This window comes from Geotrypetes seraphini, chromosome 8, assembly GCF_902459505.1.
Source record: "Geotrypetes seraphini chromosome 8, aGeoSer1.1, whole genome shotgun sequence".
Lineage (NCBI taxonomy): Eukaryota > Metazoa > Chordata > Amphibia > Gymnophiona > Dermophiidae > Geotrypetes > Geotrypetes seraphini.
The window spans coordinates 99,532,932-99,548,843 of record NC_047091.1 but is presented as its reverse complement, the minus strand read 5'-3'; the positions used below and the strand labels follow the sequence as shown (position 1 = coordinate 99,548,843).

Below are 15,912 nucleotides of genomic sequence, written 5' to 3'. Positions count from 1 at the left end.
AACAAACTCCCCTTTCTGTTTAGTCCGATACAAAATAGCTTTTTTCACCCTAGGAGGCTTTCTGCACCAGATATAAGCAAATACTTTGCGGGTCAGAGTGCAAAATCAGGGATTGCAATCAGTAGGGCCATGAACAAATAAAGCAATTTAGGTAAAAGCATCATTTTTACCACAGCGATGTGTCCCAACCACCCCAAGGTCAAACCCTCCCATGTGTCCAATTCCATGAAAAGCTGCCTCATGAGACTAGGATAGTTGGCCTTGTATAAATGAGAATGATAGATCCCCCAGGTACTTGATCAATTGAGTCACCCACTTAAACGGGAACTGGGACTGCAAGACCGGGACATCGGCAGCGTCCACATTAATATTAAGGATCTCTGATTTAACCATACACAGTCACTTTTTCAGCTGAATAAGAGTGCAGTAAATTCCCCAACCACAGATTGTGCTGAAGACTTCCTCTTTTAAACTTTGAAAGGCTACAGAAACCTCATACTTCTGCATCAGCCACTGTTTCTTCAAGGACAAAAGAGGAAGTGGAATTATTAAGAAAAAGGCACAAGAAAGCAAATATCCAAGTGAGTTTCATCTTACCCCATTGATGACAATCCAAGGGACATACTGATGTTTGGGTTGGAGGCCTTCTGTGAGAAGGGCATTTTGATGCATAAGCTGGTTCCCAAGGTCCCCTTTTACACAGGACATGACTTTCTCCATGGTAAGATCAGGAGCATAGATCTGAAGGCACTGCACAGAGCCAGAAGAGAGTACATAAAACATAACTATTTTTACTATAAGTTTAGTTACAGATTGAGAATGTGTCCTCACCATCTACCACCGATAACAGCAGCATACAGTGGGCCCTCCTTTTTTCTTCTATTTAGCATGTTACAATATGGCGTGCTGACTGAATACCTAGCTTTTAAGGTGACCAGATAGCTCCATGTCATCAGGGACAGACTGAGCTGGTTCTTATTTTACTCTCCTCCCAATTACATTTATCTTAAATAATAAAATGCTAGCCGCGCATGCGCATTTGCGCTGCGTGTTCCCTGATCCCTTTTCTGTTGCGCTGTGCTGGCGAGAGTGCGCACGCGCGCTTAATACGTCACCAGGATCCACTCCACAAGCCGGGACCGCAGACAGCCGCCTATCGCCTCCACAAGTCCTTACTGGAGGATCGCCAAGAGAGCTCCCAGAGAATGCTGCGGCAGTGGGGGGAGGGGGGGTCAGAGGAGAGGGACCGGCACCGAGGGAGAAGGCATCGCCGCCGAGTGACCCCGAGGGCAGAGGCAGCCCCGCGCGCACGGTGGACCGAGCGCGAGGACGGCCGCACACGCAAACTGACAAAATGGCTCGTGCTGCGGCCCCGCCACACGCCCTCAGCCCCCGAGGCGCAGCAGCCCTTCACTGACTGGCGGTGACCTGGGAAGGGGTGGGGGAGGAGGAGGAGGTAGAAGCTCGCGTGCAACCGTCCCCCCACCTCATCCCCACCCCTGGATTCAGTTCCGTTTCTCCTAGCGGCTCGCCGGCATGCGGACCTCGGTTTCCCCGCCCCTCCCCCCCGGAGGGACCCGATGGACTGAGGGAAAAGGAGACGGAGTGAAGCGGTGGCAGCGGTCGCGGGAGCTGCGAAAACTTTCTTAAAGGGACAGTAACGCTCCTCTCTGGACAGATGCTAAAGGCCAGACCGCAGGAAGGGAAGGAGGGGCCAAAGGCCAGACTGCGGGAAGAGAAGGGGGTGGGGGGAAATGCTGCTGCTGCTGCTGCACAGGGGGCAGGGAAACATACACAAAGACAGACAAAGAAAGGGGGCCAGGGAGAGAGAGAGACAGAAAGAAAGACAGACAGACATATATTCTAGCACCTGTTAATGTAACGGACTAAAAGACTAGTAGATTCATAATTTCTACTATTCTTAAAGAGCTAACTGGCTGCTTTACTTGCTTGCCCTTCAGATGGGATCTGAAATATTTTTAATTTTTAAAATATTTAGTGTATTATCCAACCAGTGCTTCTTCTGGGCCTTATTAATTGTGGTTTCTACCTGATGCTCCTCACTAGAACAAAAGACATACTCTACAGTTCAATACTAGAGCCACCCAGGCAGAGAAGTCTAGCCAAGACATTTTAAATTTTTTACATGCATAGACCTTTATAAATCAAGAGGGGATGGGACTTGATATGCCGCCTTTCTGTGGTTACAATCAAAGTGGTTTACTGTACATATTATATTTATGGAGGGTCACAAGAAGCTACAGTGGGAGACGAGCTCAGCTCCCCAGGTAATCAGGCTGCTACACTAACCACTAGGCTACTCCTCTACTCCAGTGTTTTTCAACCTTTTTTGGGCAAAGGCACACTTGTTTCATGAAAAAAATCACGAGGCACACCACCATTAGAAAATGTTAAAAAATTTAACTCTGTGCCTATATTGACTATATATAAAGTAATTCCCTTGAATAGGAATCAAATAAACACAAAGAAAGTATTTTATAATTACTTTATTATGAAATATTAAGTAAACAGAATAGTGAAAAATTATAAAATACTTTATTCAGTGCGAAACCTGGGCCTGTTTGGCTGAACACAAAGCTGATATTCTGGCTGGAATCGAAGAAAGACACACACGTAGCTCTTCGTCAACAGCTCTCAGTCTCTCTCTGTATTTGGTTTTTATAGCATACAAAAATAGACAAATATACCCTCCATCCTTTTTATTAAACCACAATAGCAGTTTTTAGCGCAGGGAGCTGCGCTGAATGCCCAGCGCTGCTCTTGACGCTCATAGGCTCCCTGCGCTAAAAACCACTATTGCGGTTTAGTAAAAGGTGACCATATTGTAAAATATAGACAGCAGATATAAATTCAGAACTGTGCATAGTAAGTGAAGGGAAGTTTTCATCTCTGGGAATTTAGCCAGTTAACTATTAAGTTATTTGGGCAAATTCCTTTGAAAACTGTGGTAATACTGCCTCCACTTTGCTAAATTTAAAATAAAATCATTTTTCCTACCTTGTCTGGTGATTTCTGGTTGCACTTTCTTCTTCTGACTGTGCATCCAATCTTTCTTCCCTTCTATCCGCCTGTATGCTTTCTCTCCTCCACACCTCATTCCCTCCCCCAACTTTTTCTTCCTCTCTCCCTGACCTTTCTTTCTTTTTTTCTGTTTCTCTTCTTTCCTTCTGTTTCCCTGCCTGCCCCCTTTCTTTCTTTCTCCCTGCCGTTCCCCAAGCCACTGCCGCTGCCATCGGGGAACAGGACCCACCAATGGATAACAGGCCCCAAAGCCGACGCCGACGCATGCTCTCCCTGACATCAATTCTGCAATCGGAGAGGAAGTTCCGCCCAGCCAGGCAGCGATTGGCTGGCCCGAACTTCCTCTCCGACTGCAGAATTAACGTCGGGGAGAAGAAGACTTATCGGCTCGATAGATTAGATCGCCAAGACAAAGTGAGTCCTGGGTGATCGACTCACTTTGCCTTGGCGAGCTACTGGCGCCCCTGCCTCGGGCCCCCTGTGAGCTCCGGGCCCCTGAATGCAGGACTGGTAGTACTGCCCTGATGGCGGCCCTGCGGCACACCAGGCAACACTGCTCTACTCAATTGCAAGATTTAAAAACAAACCAAAAACACACACAAAATAATTTAGGGCCTGAGCTATATCCAGGCACCAGCATTGAATATCGGAGCATATGGCACCAGATCAATATCACATTTTACTTCCCTTTTACAAAACTGTAGTGTGGTTTTTAGTGCCAGCTGTGATGGTAACAGCTCTGACACTCATATGAGCGTCAGAGCTGTTACTGCTGCAGCCGGCACTAAAAACCTATGCTATGGTTTTGTAAAGAGGGGTTAATCAGCTAAGTTTCAGCTAAAGTGAACCACATAAAGGTAGAACTGTGTTTTATGTAGGTACTTCAGCCGGTTAAGTGCCCTCAGAGCACCCACAAAATAGCTGGTTTCAGCTTAGGCATTAACTGGGCATTTTCAGCAGCACTATCTGGTTAAGTACCATTAAATAAGCTCAGTTAGCCTTGAACAAGCAATTTAAATGGACCTGCTGAGGAAAACAGAATTTTCAAATAACTGAGGATGGTCCTAATGAAAAGCGCATGCTTGCTATTCAAATAAACTTATGAACCAATAAGGGCAAAATGAAAGAAACATGGGAACAAGACAAAAGATGAGGCAACCTAGCCAAGAAACCTGTTAAAAGTCACTGGTTTCACTACATTTCTTCTTTAGAGTCTCCTCCCAGTGGTTTGATATGCCACTGTAACTGATAAATTCTCTTTGCTTAGCATTTCTACTCTCCATAGAATCTGGATTGCCTCTACTTACAGATTCTGTTGCATTTGTCACAAAGTGAGATGATTCGATGCAGAAAATCACCGGGAAAGAGTCTTCAATGTTACCCAGATAGTGCATCACACAGGTCTATAGGGAAAAAAACATAGAAACATAGAGAATGACGGCAGAAAAGGGCCGACGGCCCAACAAGTCTGCCCACTCAAGAACCCTCCCTCCTTTGAGAATCCATCTTTTAAGTATAACTCTGTAGCAACCCCGCCTGTTTGTCCCATCATCTCTTGAAGTCAAGCAGGTTACTGGCCTCGACTACCTGGTGTGGAAGACCATTCCATCGATCAATCACCCTTTCGGTGAAGAAGTATTTCCTGGTCACCATGAAATCTTCCCCCCTTAAGTTTTAGCGGATGCCCTCTTGTCGCCGTGGGACCCGTAAGAAAAAAGATTTCTTCCTCCACCTCAATGTGGCCCATGATATATTTGAATGTTTCTATCATGTCCCCCCTTTCTCTGTGCTCTTCGAGAGAATATAAGTGCAGTCTGCTCAGACGTTATTCATATGGGAGATCTTTAAGTCCCGAGACCATCCTAGTGGCCATTCTCTGGATCAACTCCATTCTCTTCACATCCTTTTGATAGTGTGGCCTCCAAAACTGGACACAGTACTCCAGGTGAGGTCTCACCATGGATCTATATAACGGCAGTATGACTTCAGGCTTTCGGCTGATAAAACTCCTTCTGATGCAACCCAGCATTTGTCTAGCCTTGGCTGAAGCTTTCTCCACCTGATTGGCAGCTTTCATATCTTCCCGGATGATTACTCCCAAGTCCCTTTCTGCAACAGTTCTTGTTAAGTTCTCACCGTTCAAGGTGTATGTTCTGCATGGATTTCCACTACCAAGATGCAGAACAGACACCATGAAGGATGCTCTTTTATGTAATGTGTAAATCATTTTGGTTTATTATATAAACTTGTATATTCCCTCCCTATACCAAAGGCAAACTCTACACTTTGTACATTGTCCAACAGAGCTCTGGGGGGAAAAATAGCCAAACACAGCATAATAAGTCCTGGGGACAAATGATATTGAGCCTCAGAAACTTTGGTTTGGTTTTTTTAAAAATTACAGTACACTTTAATTAGGGGCTCAGCTGCTATTACACAAAAGGGAACCCTCATGTCTATTCAGAAGGCACAGGTTAGCCTATGCAAATTTGGATTATTCCACTACTACACAATCTGCTGGGAAAGAAGGGTCACCAGAATACTTTTTATAATGTGACACCTGATTGGCTAGGTGCCTTCACTCTGCTGGATGGCTGCAGTTCAAATCGAGAGACTCCCCTGGTGGTTCAGTGGCTGCCATAATTTCCCAGTTTAAAGCTCTTCTTACCTGAATCTTTGACTTTAAATTAAGATGCCCTTTTCAATCAGGCTTAAAATATTAAATATATATATATATCTTGTGTATAAGTTTTGAAAAATTAATAAATAAATCAATTTTTTTTTTTAATGGATGTGGCACTCTGGGCTGACTTCTACAACAGCCACCGAAAGTTAGCAGTAGCCGCCCTACTGCTGCCTAGCTTAATTGGTTTAATTGGGTTTAAGTGGTGTGATAATTGGTCACGTCATGAAAACCTCATAAAAAAAAATTAATAAATAGTTGCCACTACGCAGCTTCTGGGACCAGCACTTAGGTCTCTGGCAGCTAGCGGTGCATAGTGACACCAAAACCCAGAACTGAGCATGGTTAGGGGCGGTGCTGAATTTCAGTGTCACTATGCGCTGTTGGCTGTGATTCAGGAAGAATCCTGGGTGCTGGAAGTGTAGGCCTGAAAAACCTGGCCTACATTTACAGCACCTAAGATCCTTGGGAGCCTCAATTCTGGAAGCAGCAGCAGGCACCGCTTACAGAATCAGGGCTTCTTTGTCCTTGGGGCAGGCTATAAACACTCTTAACAATAAAAATTATTTCTTCCACATATCAGGGCTTCCCAAAGACCTTCATATGCTGTGCCTGCATTTGCCTGTTGTCCCTCTAGAACAGTGGTCTCAAACTCGCATCCTGGGGGCCACATGTGGCCCGCCAGGTACTATTTTCAGGCCCTCAGTATGTGTATCATAATCACAAAAGTAAAATAAAACAGTTTCTTGATCATATGTCTCTTTAGCTATAAATTACAATATTATTATTAAGACTTAGCCAAAAGGAAAGATTTATAGACTATAAAGTGTTTTACCTCATGCAAAATTGTCATTTCTTTAATAACACATTAACTATTTTATTTCTGAGGCCCTTCAAGAACCTACAAATCCAAAATGTGGCCCTGTAAAGGGTTTGAGTTTGAGACCACTGCTCCAGAACATAACAGAAAGAGAAGAAATACTTTCTTAGCACTAGTCAAGCTCCATATTTCAAATTACATTCAGAGGATTGGGCTGGTCACTAGCCAGCTCCATGCCCTCTGGAAAGGCTGAAGCAGGCCCTGGTTTTACACCTCATTGCATCTAGCAGCTCGTGGTTTCAGCATCTCCCAGAATGCAATGTATTCAAGTGAAGTGTCATGCTATGTTGAAACCTAATGAATCTCACTCCTTGGCCAGGATACATGGAATATGATCTCTGTTTCTCAAATTTCCTGCTAATATCATGGTACTTGAAACTGTGCCTAAAAAAAAAGCTTCTTTCTGTAGTTAAGATGTTATTATCAAGGTGTACTTGTAAATTCATTTTAAATCAATCCTCTGGTACCCAATATAATGGGAAATATTTCTGTTTCTTGCCACCAACGTATTTTGATCCCAGAGGAGAGAACTGAATGTCTTTGTTTGTAATGAGAGAGAATTCCAGAACAGATCAGCTTGTCCAGACAAGATAGAGATAGTTTATAACCTCTCCCTGCTACCTAGGACTGTGTATCCACACATGGGGGGAAATTCATCATGCAGAGTTTGGGCCTTAATGTGCACCAAATGCTAAGAAGCCCATTGGGCTTCATAACATTTAGTGCACATTAATTACCTTAATGCACATTAAAGCCTGCCCTGACTTTGCTACATCTCTTGACATAATTTTCACCACAGTTTAAAATATAACTCACCTCTATCATGTTCAGCAAACATTCATCAGGTCCATGCTGGCATGTGAACTCCCATTTACCACTGATATTTCTTTCCTGCCAGAAAAAAATCCAGATATCACTGCACAAAATATACCATTGTTCTGCCCTCTGCTTCCACCAGCGCTTGGAGCAATGAAGAGATGTGTGTGAGAAAGAGCATGCATTAAAGAAAAAGAGAAAACAACAGTTTGGATAGCTCAGCAAACTAAGAGCAACAAACAAAGCCAATCCAGTTTTCAAATGGAAATTTTTGGTCACTCCTGGGTTGGGGTCTTGTTTTGTTTTTTTTAATTATTGTTTTTAAACATAGCCCAGTGCATTGAATTTGAAGTCATTGAAAGTCAACTACTACAAGTACCACAATACAACAGAAATGGTGGGAGAGGGGAGTGTCAGAAAGCCAGGATTGGCCTGCGGTCTTCCCTCCAAGGATTTGGTTACAGTTAAAATGACCTAATGGTTCCAGTTCATGAAAGAACAGTGAATTCTTTTCGATTTCCCCCTGGTGTTGGCTGGCTCTTTTTGCACAAGGCAGGGTTGGTAGCTAAGAAAATTATCTTTGGGAAGTGGGTTTCGGAGCGTGCTCCTTATTGGGCTTGGCGCAACCGTCTGCATGCTATGATGTTACTTGAGAGGGGTCGGGTATGTCATTCCTTGCGACAATCTAAGCTTTTTATGCAGGTCTGGGGTCTTGATATATACTCCTTGCCTCATAGAACCTGTAGTATGATCATTTATACCCTGCCTGTTTAATTTGCCTTGAGCGGTGAAGAGTTGGTGGTCTTGGGGTGGCCTTTCACTGGCCTGGTCTGTCCTTATTTTATGTGTTTTTTGGGTTTTTTCTTTTTTTTTTTTAACTCTTTTGTGTGTGTGTGTGTGTGTGTGTGTAGGGGGGGGGGCAGGCCCTATACATTGTCTCTTGGGATTCATCAGAGTCCAGGGCCCTGAGTGTCCAGCTTTTGCTTTGGTCTTTTTTCAGGCCTCTTTCCTCCTGCCTGAAACATTTTTCTTCTGTCATTTCTTGTGCTTGGTTCTTCTGACAGTTAGATATTTATTGGTATATTCTGGTTTATCTTGTTATGAAGGTTGGGGTGTAGGGAAGTGGTTTGGTGGGAGGGGGTGGGGCTGGGATTTTGGGATTGGGGGTTACATGATGTATAGTTCCTGAACGACTGTTATTTTCTGGACCGTGTTCATTACCTCAAATTAAGAACAGTGAATCTCTCCTGGGTCTTCAGTTCTCCATTCCAGCTCTGGGAGTTTCTCAAACTGGACACCCCATTCCCACAAAAAAACAAAACAAAAACAACAACCAAAAAACAACTCAACATTTGGAAATGGGAACAGGTTAGGATTACCATATGGCTCCAAAAAAGGAGGACGAATTGAGATAATTCATCCTCCTTTTCCTGGAGCCATATGGTAACCCTAGAGCTGGTAAACCGGGATTGGCTTGCCTGTTTCCTTCTGATCCGCAGCCATGCATGCAGCCCATTTTATGAATGGCAGCAAATGGAACACCCTACCTCTGCATTTCCATAAGGGACCAGAGTGATGTTCAGAATGTCATTCAACAGTATCCAGACGGGGAAGAGGTGGGCTACTAGGAAGTTGCGGCAGCCCCCACAGAGACTTTCATAGAACAGCCAGAGGTTTACGGGTTGCTTAGCATTGCTGCTCTGGAATTCCACACACTGCTGCTCCACCTACAAGTAACAAGGATAATAGAGAGAGATGCAGGATCTTCTTAAGAGAACACAATCATATGTTCTATAATATGTGTATATTTTGATTGGAAATAAGATGAAGGGTGGGGGTTAAACATATCACTAGATTTATATGTAGTAGATATCAAAGTGTTATTGTGTAATAACTTGTTGAAATATATTATTTTGTGCACTTATTGTCAAATTTGAAAATGAATAAAGAATTATTAAAAAAAAAAAAGATAACACAATCACACTTTTAATCAGTAAAAACAAACAAACCTGGTGCCCAATAGCTTTTGTAAGAGACACAGATTAAGTTTATAATCCAGCTCCAGATTTTCAGGATATGCTGATCCAGGCCTAGTTTTACTCCATTGCCTAAATGGACTTGTCTTGCTTTTTCTTAGTGGATACAATAGGACAAAACCTGTTTCAGGAGAACACCAGCTGTCAGGCTTTTTAGGATGTCAACTCTGAATATTCATGAAATAGATTTACAATATACTGTATACTATGCTAATTTCTCTCATGCATTTTCAAAGTGAGTATCCTGAAAACCTGACAAACCACTGCTCATTCTGAAATAGGTTTAAGAACCATAGCAATAGGGTTCCATATTGGCATCTAATAAATAAACCAATTGTCCTTGGTATCGGCCCCAAAGTGACAGACTGGGTCAGGAACTGGTTAAGTGGAAGACAACAGAAGGTAGTAGTCAATGGAGATCACACTGAGGAAAGGGATGTTACCAGTGGTGTGCCTCAAACTTCAGTTCTTGGGCCTGTTCTTTTTAACATTTTTGTAAGCGATATTGCTGAAGTGCTATCTGGTAAGATTTGCCTCTTTGTGGATACCACCAAAATCTGCAATAGGGTAGACATCCCTGATGGTGTGGAGAACATGAGGAAGGACCTAGTGAAGCTTGAAGAATGTCCCAAGTTTGACAGCTAAGATTTAATGCTAAGAAATGCAAGGTCATGCATTTGGACTGCAAAAACCCAAGAGAACAGTACAGTTTAGGGGTGAAGAACTTTTGTGCATGAAAGAGGAATGGGATTTGGGTGTAATAGTATGTGATGATCTTATATGGCCAAACAGGTTGAAAAGGCAATGGCAAAAGCTAGAAGGTTGCTTGGGTGCATGGAGAGAGGAATGGCCAATAGAAAAAAGGAGGTAATCATGCCCTTGTATAAAACGCTGGTGAGACCTCATTTAGAATATTGTGTACAATTCTGGAGACCATAACTTTAAAAAGATATAAACAGGATGGAATCAGTCCAGAGGAACGCTATTAAAATGGTTGGTGATCTTCATCTAAGGCATATGAGGAAAGACTTAAAGATCTCAACTAGACAATGACAGGGTGACAAAATTCATTGCCATTCCTGTCCTCACAGATAACCGCAGGAAAAAAATCCTGTCATTCTTCAGTGTCTATCTCAACTTCAGTCCTTCTACATCAGCAATCTTCAATGCAAGGCTTGAGGGTCAGTGGCTTGCTCATTCATACTCTGATTCTTATGTGAGCCAAGTATAGGATAATGAACCCATTGTGACATCACTGTTGAGGTTGGCTCTTACGCATTGGTGGAATGAGGCATTATGACATCACAATATCTGCTCTGGATACCAGAGACTGTCATTCTTTAGTGTCTATCGCAACCTCAGTCCTTCTACATCAGCATTCTTTTAATGCAAGGCTTGAGGGTCAGTGGTTGTACCCATTCATACTCTGATTCTACCCTCTCTCCTTAAAGAATGACATGGAGTTAGTTTCCCGCAGTTATCTGCTAGTCAGCCCTAAAGTGTGTACAAAAGAGAGAGGGGTCAAGGGGATTCTCCTCAGCACAACACAATTCTGCTCAATAAAGACATTGTGAAATATAAATACACGTAACTCATTGTAACGCAAAACGAGGTGGTAACTAACATGCCTCCTACTTGTGTGCAACCTGCATCAACAGTTCTAAAATTTATCACTTATAATTGTTATTCTAAAGGAACACTAAATCTCTTCTCCCTGACTGTGCTAGACAGTAGAGGTAAACAAGACATCTGACCGTATAGGCATATCTTAGACAGAAAGCAGGCTAACCGACTAACAGGGTGGGTGTCAAGACTGATATTCCTATCTACTAGTAAGAAGATTACCAAGGTAAGTACCTAATCTTCCCTTGTAGTGCAATAGAAACATCAGCCTTGACCAATGGGACATACCAGAGCAATCCCTTGATCTTAGGGAGGGACAGGTAAACCTGCTGCCAGTACAGTAGAACCAAACTCAGAATTCACTCTATAAAATGTGGTAAAAATATGAAGGCTGGGCCACTTGGCTGCCCTACAAATTTCTTCAGCTGAGACTGATCTTACCTTTCCCAGGATGACACAATCCCCCTTGTGGAATGTGCTTTCGTGGCCATGGGAGATTGTTTTCCACTCCTGATATAAGCTGAAGGAATCGCCATCTGAACATATGTAGAAATGGTTGCCTTTGACACTGGCCTACCTTTTCGTGCAACCCCCAGGAGCATGAAGAAATGATTGGAAAGTCAAACTCATTTGTTACTTTCAAGTGCTGAAGGAGAACTCTCTGACAGAATCTTGTGCTCCTTCCTTGCTCCAGAGTGTGAAAAGGCCAGGAGTTGCACTTCCTGGTGTACGTAAAAACTCAAAACTTCAGTGAAAAAGAAGGAACTGTTCTTAGCAAAACACCAGCATCTGAGATTCTGAGAAAAGGCTCCCTGCAGGACAGGCTGTAACTCAAGACACCCTTCTGGCTGAGGCCATTGTGACTATAAACATGGTTTTGACTGTCAAGTCTATCAGACATACCTCTTTCAGAGGTTCATATAGAACTCTACCTAGCACTCACAGTGCCAAATTAAGGTTCCATTTCGGAAAAGGCAAAGGCTCCCTTTATAAATCTGGGCACATCTGGATGTGAAGCCAATGTTCGTTTACTTGAATGTCCCCTGAAGCAGGAGAGATCTGCAATCTGCACTTTGAGCGAACCCACTGCAAGGCCTTTTTTGAGACCTTCCTGAAAAAAAACTAGCCCTAATGGAATTGGAGCCTTGGTTGGGGTTCACATGTCTCTGACCGTAACAGGTCTGGAAACATTCCCAGGCCTTCACACAAGCTGCTACAGTAGACTGCTTCTTCACTCTCGTCAGAGTGGCTATGACCATGTCAGAATAGTCTTTGTGTGCTAACTCCGCATACTTCAGAGACATGCTGTAAGACCACAGCAGTCTGAATCCTCTAGGACCACAAGGCCTTGAGAGAGAAGGCACGGATGACAAGGGAGTATTAAACCCTTGCTCTTCTGAAGGTGCATCAGATCTGCGTACCATAGCTGCCTTGGCCAATCCTGCGCAACCAGAATCACCCAACCTGGGTGGGTTCTTATTCTTTGGAGGACTCTTCCTATCATTGGCCATGGAGAAACACATGACTTCTGCCCGAGGCCAAGGCTGAACCAGAGCATCCAGACCTTTGCTTAAAGGCTTGTGTCTTTGACTGAAGAACCAAGCTGCCTTCCTGTTGCTGGCTGATGCCTTAAGATCAAACATGGGCCTCCCCCCCAAACACTTTACTATGTTGTCGAAGACCTCCTGAGATAGAGACCATTCATTGGAATCCAGTGTCTGTTGACTCAGAAAGTCCGCTTGTACATTGTCCACACCTGCTACTTAGGCTGCTGAGAGAGCTAATAGATGGGTCTCTGGCCATCAAAACAGTAGTTGAGCTTCCAATCTCAATGGCGCACTCCTGGTGTCTCCCTGTTGATTAACAGGCTACCACTGTGGCTTTGTCTGAGAAAACCTGGACCGCCTTGCCTTTCAGGACACTCTCCAGGGCTCTAAGGGCTAAGCATATCACGCGCAACTCTAAGCAATTTATGGATCAACTCCTCTGCGAGGGTGACCATTTGCCTTGTAGCGGGCACCCTTCATCGTGGGCTCCCCAGTTATACAGGCTAACATCTGTCGTCAAGATCACCTATGTGAGAATACGCAGAGGTACACCCCAGGACAGGGACAGTGGCTTCAACCACTACCTTCAAGCTATGCAATGCTGTGGATGTCTAAGGCAGAGGGAGATCCAGGGCATCTGTCTGCAAGACCACTGGGAGAGCAACGCCTCCTGGAGAGGATGCAAATATGCTCTTATCCAAGGTACCACCTCTATTGTCGTCACCATGGAACCCAGTAGCTGAAGATAATGCTATACTGTCAGAGCTAGCATGACCTGCATCTCCAAAATCTACTACCTTAGCTTCACTCTGCATATTTCTGGCAGGAACATTCTGTTTTGCCTTGTGTTGAACAGGACCCAAGGACTGCATCAGGTCCAGGTGACTCTTCCTGAAGTTTATCACTCAGATTAGCTCCTGTAGGAGTGGTCTACCACTATGAGCCCCTCAGCATGTGACAGCACTCTTATCAGCCAATCTAAGTAAGGATGCACCTGTATCCCTGCTTTGCGGAGGTGCGCTCCTACCATGATTATTACCTTGGTAAAGGTAAGTGGTGCTGTCACCAACAGGAGAGCAGGGAATTGAAAGTGCTGCTTCAGAATGTGGAATCTCAAGAATTGCTTGTGGGCCAGGAAAATGGGAATATGAAGATAAGACTCCATTAGATCTAATGAGTTAAGAAATTCTCTCCAGTGCCAGCAAAGCAATGACCGACTAGACCATTTCCATGCGGAAACAGTGAATTTTGAGAACTACATTTGACAGGCCTGAAGTCCAGGATCAGTCTCCAGTCCTGAGAGTCTCTTGGGCACAATAAAGTAAACTGAGTATTTGCCCAAGTCCAATTCTTTGTTTGGTACGGCTTCTATGGCACCAAGATCTATGAGCCTTGTTACTGTCACTGGCCGCTTTGTTCAGCTTTCCCACTGGCAAATTCACAAAGAGGTCCAGGAGGGGCCAAAAGAACTCTAGGTTGTACCCCTCTCAAATGATTTGTAGTACACAACGGTCTGAGGAAATCCACGTCCAAGCCTCCCTAGTACTCCACCAGCCTCCCCTCCCCCCCACCCACACACATATGGGAGGCTACTGGTCTGGTGTCATTACTTTTTTGGAGCAGAACTGGGGCAGGATCTGGACTCTTAGGGGGGGGGGACACACCTGGCACTCTGAATCTCTGTCTTGAGCCTTGAAAAGCATTCTGACTGGCGGGTGCCCCCGAGAACTGACAAAAGCACCTTCAGCCATGAAAACTTCATATCCTTTTTCAGGTATATTAGCGACAGAAACAGAAACACAGGCGGGATAGTACTCCTTAGGAAACCAGACGGGAACTATATAGAAGCGGACTTGGAAAAGGCTAAACTTTTAAACGAATACTTCTGTTCGGTCTTCACCCGCGAAGAGCCGGGATCTGGCCCTCTGCTACAGACAAGGGATAGTTCAGTAGACCCATTTAGTAGCTTCGAGTTTACGCCAGGCAGTGTCTACTGTGAGCTGTCTAAACTCAAGGTTAACAAAGCGATGGGGCCAGACAACCTACACCCCAGGGTGCTCAGGGAGTTAAGTGATGTCTTAGCGGAACCACTATCCGCGCTCTTCAATCTCTCCCTTAGTACGGGTATAGTCCCGTTGGACTGGAAAACGGCTAACGTCATTCCACTCCACAAAAAAGGTTGCAGAATGGAGGCTGCAAACTATAGACCGGTGAGTCTCACATCAATAGTGAGCAAGCTGATGGAAACTCTAATCAAACGTCAATTGGATACGATCCTGAACGAGGAGAATCTACGGGATCCCGTCAACATGGATTTACTAAGGGGAGATCCTGCCAATCCAACCTGATCAGCTTCTTTGACTGGGTGACGAGGAAGCTGGATGTTGGGGAGCCCCTGGACATCGTATACTTAGACTTCAGCAAAGCTTTCGATAGCGTACCACATCCCAGGCTGTTGAGCAAAATGAGTTCTATAGGATTGGGTGACACTTTGACAAAATGGGTTGAGAACTGGCTTGGAGGCAGGCGTCAGCGGGTGGTGGTGAACCCTCTGAAATGACGGAGGTGATCAGTGGAGTGCCGCAGGGCTCGGTCTTGGGCCCGATCCTGTTCAATATCTTTATAAGAGACTTGGCAGAAGGGCTTCGAGGTAAAATAACGTTATTCGCAGATGACACCAAACTATGCAATGTAGTAGAAAGGAGTGCAACGGTCAAAAACTCAATGTCCGACAATATGAAGCACGACCTACTCCTATTGGAGCGCTGGTCTAGGATCTGGCAACTAGGTTTCAATGCCAAAAAATGCAAAGTCATGCACCTTGGCAGCCAAAATCCATGCAAAACTTACACCCTTAATGGCGAGATCCTAGCAAGGACTGAAGCAGAACGGGACTTAGGGGTGATCATCAGTGAAGACATGAAGACTGCCAATCAAGTGGAACAGGCTTCATCTAAGGCTAGACAAATCATAGGGTGTATACGTAGGGGTTTCGTCAATCACAAGCCTGAAGTCATTATGCCATTGTATAGATCCATGGTGAGACCCCATCTGGAATACTGTGTACAATTCTGGAGGCCTCATTACCGCAAAGATGTGCTGAGACTGGAGTCGATCCAGCGAATGGCCACCCGGATGGTCTCAGGACTCAAGGACCTTCCGTACGAGGAACGGCTGGATAAGTTGCGGCTATACTCTCTCGAGGAACGCAGAGAGAGGGGAGACATGATCGAGACGTTCAAATATCTCACGGGCTGTATCGAGGTGGAAGAAGATATCTTCTTT

The 15,912-nt window shown here is 44.5% G+C and overlaps 1 protein-coding gene across 1 annotated transcript in view; it reads right to left on the bottom strand.

Moving 5' to 3' along the window:
* Positions 1-15,912, bottom strand: part of IFI30 (IFI30 lysosomal thiol reductase) — a 49,954-nt gene that overhangs the window by 17,613 nt on the left and 16,429 nt on the right. Inside the window, exons 2-5 of the mRNA XM_033956926.1 lie at positions 8,969-9,148; positions 7,422-7,496; positions 4,350-4,445; positions 598-750 (exon numbers count right to left, since the gene is read on the bottom strand). Coding sequence (XP_033812817.1) covers positions 598-750; positions 4,350-4,445; positions 7,422-7,496; positions 8,969-9,148 — 504 coding nt within the window. The remainder of the gene's footprint in view (positions 1-597; positions 751-4,349; positions 4,446-7,421; positions 7,497-8,968; positions 9,149-15,912) is intronic.